The sequence below is a fragment of the Balaenoptera acutorostrata genome, chromosome 15 (assembly GCF_949987535.1).
Source record: "Balaenoptera acutorostrata chromosome 15, mBalAcu1.1, whole genome shotgun sequence".
NCBI lineage: Eukaryota > Metazoa > Chordata > Mammalia > Artiodactyla > Balaenopteridae > Balaenoptera > Balaenoptera acutorostrata.
The window spans coordinates 26,657,210-26,665,984 of record NC_080078.1 but is presented as its reverse complement, the minus strand read 5'-3'; the positions used below and the strand labels follow the sequence as shown (position 1 = coordinate 26,665,984).

At 45.7% G+C, this 8,775-nt stretch overlaps 1 protein-coding gene across 1 annotated transcript; it reads left to right on the top strand.

The window, feature by feature from the left end:
• Window positions 1-625: 625 nt before the first annotated feature.
• On the top strand, window positions 626-6,852 carry LOC130704941 (calphotin-like). Its single transcript, XM_057529915.1, has 2 exons — window positions 626-2,148; window positions 6,722-6,852. The coding sequence occupies exon 1, from the start codon at window positions 685-687 to the stop codon at window positions 2,098-2,100; it is 1,416 nt and encodes a 471-aa protein (XP_057385898.1). The 5' UTR covers window positions 626-684; the 3' UTR covers window positions 2,101-2,148; window positions 6,722-6,852.
• Window positions 6,853-8,775: the final 1,923 nt, after the last annotated feature.

The following is an 8,775-nucleotide window of genomic DNA, read 5'->3' as shown; positions in this document are numbered from 1 at the left end:
TATCTATCAACAGACCCTAATCTAGCCAATTCTTCACCAAAACAAAGGAAAGCCTTTAACTCTGGAAGTGGCAATACCTGAGAGCAAGCTGTACTCCTAGCTGAGAAGGGGAAATTCCTAGAAGAGGGTCCTTGCCTTTTGCTCTCCTTCAGGATGTCACCCTCGTTCTGGAAGGCGGGGGCGAGGGGAAAGGAATGTAGATACGTTCCCCCCCCCCCTACGGCGGGGACAACAGACGACAGTCAGGAGAGGTAAACTCTCTACTCTCCGAGTGATCCCAGAAGGAACGAACACGCGAGGGTAGCACAGGGAGGGAGCACTGCGCATGCGGAGAAAGCGGCCCCGCGGGCGACGGGGCGTACCGCGCATGCGCCAGGATCTGGGGACGCGCCCCTTTTTTTTTTCCCTCCGGACAGGTGAGCGGCGGCCTCTCTTTCCCGCCCTCTCGCCCCGCCTCCTGCTTGGCTCGCCCCCAAGGCGTTGCCATGGGGACCCAACGGCCACAGCTGGCCTGTGGCGGTGCCGCCTGCCTGGTCGCTTTTGCGGACCTGGTGGCGGCGACAGTGGGAGCTCATGGAACTTTCGATTAACGACGTCGACAAGACCAAGAAGCGGTCGGGTCTGGGCCGTTGCAAGCATTTCTTTTGGTTGGGCGTCGCCTTCGACACGGTGGGCGCGACCGTGATGTTCACCGGGGTCTTCGCCGATCTGCTCTTCTACGACCTGTTGCTTTACCTGGGTTCCATCATCATCTTCCTCAGCCTCCTCTGGTGGGTTTTCTGGTACAGCGGTAACATCGAACTGTCTTCTGAAGAGCCCTTGAACAGGCCCTACCACCTGCCTTCCGCCACCACGCTGGAAGTCCTGAGTCAGACCATCAGCAACCGTTTCTCTTTCAACATGGGCAGCGTTTCCAACACCTTTATGCGGATGCGGCCGCGGCGGCGGCACCGCAAGAGGTTCCTGCAAGGGAGTGCTCTGGATATGACCGTCACGGGCCAGGTCGAAAACCAGCTAGACCAGGACAAAGACGGGATGGAAGGTGCCAAGGAGAGCGGCGACGCTCAGGACTTCGGCAGCGAGGATCTCCCCAAACCTGAAGCTGTCAAAAGTTTAAAGGGAGTTTGCTCCTTGGGCCCCAATGCAGGTCCCCTAGGCACTGAGGCTAGTCTCCCAAGGTTTGTTAAAGGACCATGGACCCATCTGGTGCAGCCATTCACTCCATCTCCTCTGGACCAGCCTCTCACTCCAGCCAACCTGGCTTTTAAGAGCCTGCCCATAGTCCCCGTGGCCTCTGCTAGCCAGCCTCTACCTATTCTGAACTCTAAGAGCCAGCCTGTAGTTTCCTTGGCCTCTACGAGCCAGCCCCCTGCAGTTACTCTTGCCTCTGTGAGCCAGCCTGCTGCCCCCTTGGCCTCTACTAGCCAGCCTCTACCTATTCTGACTTCTAAGAGCCAGCCTGTAGCTTCCTTAACTTCTACTACTCAGCCTCCGGTCCTGTTGGCCTCTAAGAGCCTGCCTGCTGTCCCTTTGTGCTCTACAAGTCAGCCTCTGACCATCCTTACCTCTCAGAGCCAACCCCTGGTACCTGTGGCCTCTCAGAGCCACCCCCGGGTACCTGTGGCCTCTCAGAGCCACCTCCTGGTGCCTGTGGCTTCACAGAGCCAGCTCCAGACTCTTGCTCAGGCCTGTCAAACTCAGCCACTACCTCTTCAGGCTTCCCAATCCCAGGGTCTGGCCACCCAGGTCTCTCTGCTCCAGCTTCTGCCCACCCAGTCTTTTCAGACCCAACCTGTGGACTCTCAGGTGGCCCAGGCTATCCAGGACTTTCAGGCCATGTATCACACCCAACAGACCTCCCAGAGCAGCTCTTTAGTCCAGAGGATTGGACCAAGCCAGTCTCCATCTGCCCAGGAGTTTCACAAAGAGCCAGTTGCTTTCGAGACCCCGCCACCAGCAGGCCAGGAGCTAAGTCAGAACGCCCCTGACACTGCATCCCTGCTCCCTGAGTCCCCGGCTCCAGCTGCTCAAGCCCAGCAGTCAGTGCCCCCCGGCAGGGCGCCCACCCCCGTCCCGGAGAGGAGGAGTCGCTCTCTCTAGCACAGAACCAGACCCCAGCCCTCCGAGTGGCCCTAAGGCCTCCACCAAGTAAGTGACTTTGGAGGAATACCTGCAGTATTCCTTAACTGTTTCCGGGTCCATGTTCTGGTGGTTTCCTCAACCCCTCTCTTCAAAAACGTTAAGTTACTGGAGGTGAAGTGGCCTCTTCCTTCAGGGATTAGATCATTTGAACTTTGGTAGATTTTTGAAACTTAGTGCTCTGAGTGGATGAGTTTCTGTTAAGGTTTTATGGCTCTCCCAGCCTGATATTTTATTTCGACTTCGTGGGGAGATGGTGTTAATTACCTTCCTTCAGGGCCTCTAAGGTGGGGGGACTCTGCAGTGTTTCTGAAACAAGATGATTTTAGGTGGTACAGGGACACAGCACAAATAGCAGTGAGCCTTCCAGTGGGAAAGTTATTCCCTTTTCAATCTTTCTGATTATATCAAGGAGAATGTCCTTAGTTTGGGGTTAGTGATCTCTAATACCTCTGTAACGCTTTGGTAGGCAACACCTGCACCCCGCTAGGATTTGATACCATTTGTGTTAACAAAGTTATTTCAGTGGATAACTTCTATTCATGCCCAGTAATACTGGTTTCTCTATTTATTGATACAATAGTGATGGTTCCTTTTTGAAATCCATTTCTTTAAGTAAAAAATACTTTACATGAGTCAACGTAAAGGTAAAAATTAATTGTAGAGTGAAACTTGGAAAGATTCTGAGATTTGGAAAACATTTTGTTATTTGTACTAAATCATATGTGCTTTCTATTAAATCCCAAGACCCTTTATTCTGACCTATTGGATGAATTTTGTGGTTAAGGTTATTGAGGAGGAAGTTCACTTAACTCCCAAACCCTTGTCAATTGGAATGGTAGAAAAGATCATGTGAAGGTCAAAATTGGTGACCCTGCTTCTCAGTGGGTTAAGTGCTGAGTGTCAATATCCTGGTCTTTCACTCTAATCCTGTTGATAAGTTACTTGGGGGGCAAGGAGGAAGAGTATGGGAGGCAGAGCAATACTTTGAAATTATGTTAATGCTCCTTGTTTAAATGCTACCAACATATTCCAGAAGGTGTTCATCCTTATTTCATATTGGTTGGTTTCATTTCCAGCGTGAGATACAACTGAATATTAGGTGTAAGTCAAACTCTTAATTTCCTTATGATTTTCTCCAATTCGCCTTTAAGAGAATGTGTAACACTCTCTAGGTATATAAACACATATATATTCTATAGATAATCATAGGGGCAAAGCATTTTAGCTCTTTTGATTTTGTACAACTTGGACACATGGATTCTAAAATGAAATACATTCAGTGATTTATGTTTATCTCTATAAAAAAATTTTTTTAAGAGCAAAACACTGACAAACCATAATAATTCCAGAAGTTAAGGGTTTAGTATTATTGAAAAAGATCATTTTTTCCCATTAATTCTTTCAAGTAATTCATATGATCGAAATAATTCTCCATGTAATTCTTGGAGGAGCACTTACTAAGTACCAGGAATAATGGTAAACTCATATAAACATGAAAGGATGCAGACCTTGCCATCAGAAAGCTTAGAGACCCTGTTCTCTGAAGAGGAGAAAATTTTAGACAAGGAAGGAGAAGGGGTAGGCTGGTGTCTACCTGATAATTTTTAGTGGAATAATTATTTTTGACAGGAAGAGCCATGCAGTGCCTTTCAAATAATTAATTCACTGACCCGGCATTTACTGAATTTCTAGCAAGTGCCAGGCATTCCATTAGGCATTGGGGATTCAGAGAGAAGGTGCGCCTGCTCTCCAAGTGCTCACTGTTGATCAGGGCAGACAGATCTAGGAATGACTAACACAGTGTGCTGTAACACGAGTCTGCTCACAGTCTTCCAGAATACAGGGTGAGGAATTTTTGAATTGGATCCTAAAGTAGGTGTCTGTTGATTGAGGAAGATGAGAAGAACATTCCATGCATGGGGGAAAATCATCAACAGAAAGGCTCAGAGGTTTAACAGTCAGTCCATGGCTTGCTGGCGACACATTTGGGAAAGGATAATCCGATGCTGGAGTCAAGAGTGCTTGGGGTTGGGTGTGAGGAAGTGGGAGACCTTTGAAGGCTTTTTAAGAAGGGTACTTGTGTTCATAATTCTACCTGTGGGCTCTGTTCTGAAGTAATGGCAGGAGGCCAATAATTAGAGAATAATTGCTAAATTCTCTCCCAGTTAGTTCTAAGGGGAAAACAGTCCTCTTAGATGTTAGTAACAGTTTCTAATTAAAGTGTAGGGGACTTCCCTGGTGACGCAGTGGTTAAGAATCCGCCTGCCAATGCAGGGGGCACGGGTTCGAGCCCTGGCCCGGGAAGATCCCACATGCCACGGAGCAACTAAGCCCGTGCGCCACAACTACTGAGCCCGTGTGCCACAACTACTGAAGCCTGCATGCCACAACTACTGAAGCCCACAGGCCTAGAGCCTGTGCTGCACAAGAGAAGCCACCACAGTGAGAAGCCCGCGCACCGCAACAAAGAGTAAACCCCGCTCGCAAGTAGAGAAAGCCCACCTTAAGTAACGAAGACCCAGCACAGCCATAAATTAATTAATTAATTAATTAAAAAATAAAGTGTAGGCTCCATGGGTATTCATCCTGGAAAACACTGTCAGGTGTTTATTTACTTGTACATAACATTTTTTTGCTACAAAGATTGTTGCCAGGCCCTTTCCCGATTCTTGGATGGCACTACCATAGAAATGATATTGTTTCCACAAGACCCTTAGGCAAGCAGAGCTTTTTATTCAAAGAGGTAGCGTGTACACAAGGGAGAGGGCGGAAAACTACAACAACAACAAGAAAACAAAGCAAAACAAAACTTCCAGCTTCTAGAGTAGAAGGGGCGAGTTGCTTTTATAACAAAAGGGAGGGTTTGTCTCGTGGATCACAGATAGTTTCCAGAACTCGTCAAACATCTTTGATCATCAGCAGGTGGCTCCAGGATGGCTATCAGGAATAGGGAGTTGCTTCTGTGAGGGGGAAGAAATGCATGAGAATTTTCTGCAAAAATGCACTGGAACAGATAAGGTTAATCTCTGGGACTCAGACCCCCGGGGCCTTTGTTCTTTAGCCTACAAGGCCTGTTTTGCCCAAGGCCGTTACCCTGGTCCTTTAATGAAATGGCTGTGCTCTTGTCTTCCTGTCTCAAGATGACGTCAGGTAGAATGACACCATTTCGATGCATTTCTCTGTACTGATGGTAGGATAAGTACCTATCTAAAATAGAGGTTGACAAATTTTTTTCTATAAAGGCACAGATGGTAAATATTTTAGGCTCTGTGGGCCAAAAGGCAAAATCCAGACTGTTACGTGGCTGCTTATATAACAAGAGAGTAACTACTCCCACCCCACCCCACCCCCTTTTGCTGGGGGGTGGGCTGTACAGCGGCTTTGACTCCAGTTTCGTGGCTGGAGTCATCCACCTGACCAAGAGCAACTGGCCCAAGGCAGGGGGAGACCAGCCTGGCTGGCCAGGTTCCCAGCCAGCACAGTGTATTTCACTCTGCCACAGTGACATCCAGGTCCGAGGCCGTCATTCTCTCCTCTCAGAGAACCTGGCCGTCTCATCTTTGTCTGCTGGCCTGAGGAGAGCTGATTTGCCCTGTCCCTGACTCCCAGGTTGAGATTCCACTGTTGGGTGCCTGCCATCTGCCATAATGTTCAGGCCCTGAGGAAACGGCTGGCCAGGCAGGCAGGCACAGGGAGCTCTGGGGAGAGCAGGAGTGGAAACCGACCCCCGGGGTTTGGTCTTGGAGGCTCCCAGCCATTGACCACAGCGATGTAAAAGCGCAGAGTGGGGAGAGGTGCTGCTGGCATCTAGTGGGTGGAGGCCAGAGGGACTGCCAAACACCCTCTAGTGCTCAGGCCAGCCCCTCACAGCACAGAATTATCCCGCCCCAAACATCGTCAGTGTGAGGCTGAGAAACCCTGATCTAGACTAATAAAAATTTGTGCTATAGTTCACTAGGCACTTAAAAAAACCACACCTTATTTTGATCCTCAGATGACGCATTACCTCTTAAATAGTAATGGTATCTTCTCCACTAGACCATAAGGATCTCATTCACCTTTATTTTGTTCACCTTCTGTTCCCATTTTGTATAATTCTGAATCAACACACACATATGGGACATTTATTAATAATAATAGCTAGCATTTATTGGGTGTTCATAATACACTACCCACTGTGCTAAGTAACTTACAGGCTTTATCTCATTAGTCACAACCATCAGAGATAAGGCACCATTATTATCTCCACTTCAAGGAAGGGAGATTTGATATTGGAAGGTTATGTAATTCTTTCAATGTCACATAAATGGAGGAGCTGGAATTGATGTGTAATTGATGTATAATTTGTTATAAGGTGTATATTATAAGCTTTCCTTCCAAGCGATAGTTATTAAAGAGCCTTTTTCTTAAGCCTATTAGTCATAACTTGGGCTGTAATACCCCAGATCAGTCTAGGGTTATTTCTCTATTGAAAGCTTTATTTCCAGAGAGAGAATGCAAATCAACAACTCTTTCATTTTTTGGTTCCTCTCTATGTTTATAAGTCTCATCTCAAATAAAATTGCTTTTTCCTTTCCAGAACTCACCAATGTTCCTACAGATTTAAGTGCAAGTTTATAAAAGCACAAATACTTACCTTAATCTCGATTTGGAAACCTCCATCTGGAGCCCTGGCCTGTCTCAGCCCGGCAGACTTGACCAGCTGCCTCCGCCAAGTCTGTGCTGCAGAGTGGGGAGAATTTTCCAGCCCCAGACAGTAAAGATGTTTATTGCCAGAATTTGAAGCCATAATAAACTATGCTGTTCCAAATGAACTTCATTTTAAAAGAAGTTGGTTTTTAAAATAGACTCCTCTTGTGAAAGCATTCCAGCATTCTAAGCGGAAAATCATGTCTCACATACTCTGGGTGAATGTGTCAGTACAAATCCCACAGAAATGGACATTGAAAATTGCAGCTCCTTGTATTTAAGGATGCTTTGTGACCTCATTAAGCTATCAGAAAGGTTAATACAATCAGGGTATTATAACATGTTACAGTTTATTTGTATGTTCGTTTGATTTAAGCAATGTGAGTTTCCCTTCTTCCCAAGGATTTAAAACCTGCTGATTTGATTGCATATTTTAATGATAATCAAATAAAATTCATTTGGGACTGCTCTCCTCTTATGTTCTTTCTTTGTATCAGTGGATTGTTTATGCAAGAATGGTCTAATATAGGGATAGTTTGCTTTTAAAATTTCCAATTATAGGCAAAAGTACATTTTTAGGTGGTACGGTACTTTGGATCAAAACTTCCAAAAATTTAGTTGCTTTTATATTTCTTCCCCTTTTCTGCCCTATGCTTCAGTATTTCTATGTTTATAATTTTAAAAAATTAACTCAAGTTGGAAGACTTTATGCATTGCAGATACTCGGAAAAAAGAATAAGGGAAGGACATTATGCGAAGTGAAATAAGCCAGTTTCAACAAGATATATACTGTATGAGTCCACCTATATGAGATTTCTCATATCAGAGAACCAAATTCAAAGAGACAGAAAGTAGAATGGTGGTTGCCAGAGGATAGGGAGAGTGGGGAACCGGGAGTTGTTTAATGGGTACAGAGTTTCAGATGAAAAGAGTTCTGGAGATTGGCTGTACAACAATGTCAATGTACTTAACACTACTGAACTGTACACTTAAAAATGGTTAAGATGGTAAATTTTATGTGTATTTTACCACAATTTTTAAAAAAGAATAATTGGATTAAACCAGCAATTTATAAACCATATGACATTTATCAATTTATTTTTAAGTAATAATATATGCAACAGTTGAGCTTCAGTATATAAAATGAACCAGGTAAGCACAGTTGTTGTTGTTTTTTTTTTTCTTTAATTATTTATTTATTTATGGCTGTGTTGGGTCTTCGTTTCTGTGCGAGGGCTTTCTCCAGTTGCGGCAAGCGGGGGCCACTCTTCATCGCGGTGCGCGGGCCTCTCACTATCGCGGCCTCTCTCGTTGTGGAGCACAGGCTCCAGACGCGCAGGCTCCAGACGCGCAGGCTCGGCAATTGTGGCCCACGGGCCCAGCCGCTCCGCGGCATGTGGAATCCCCCAGACCAGGGCTCGAACCCATGTCCCCTGCATTGGCAGGCAGACCCTCAACCACTGCGCCACCAGGGAAGCCCAGCACAGTTGTTTTAATAACACAAGAACTATAGTTAGGAACTCAGAGAAAAATCAACTTTAAGGTAGTACAGAACAAGGGACCAGGGAAGTGCAAAGGACATTGTTGGGGGGTGTGCCCACACACAGGCTTCAGGAACCTACAGAAGAGCCTTTTATCTTGCAGTGGCTAATCAATATTCGTATGGTTGGATTTTATCTTGGGTAAATAGAGGTGGTTCTCAAGAACTGTGATTAGTGAACCTCAGGTGCTACCACAGTGCCAGGAAGCAGATAGTGACCTTGAAAGAAAGATAGAAACAACTTTAATATAAACATATTTAAAATATAAATGTTTATAAAGATATAAACAACTTTTTTTTTTTTTAAACAAGGCTTGTCAACTTAGCCTATTTTTTTTTTAATTAATTTATTTATTTTTGGCTGTGTTGGGTCTTCGTTTCTGTGCGAGGGCTTTCTCTAGTTG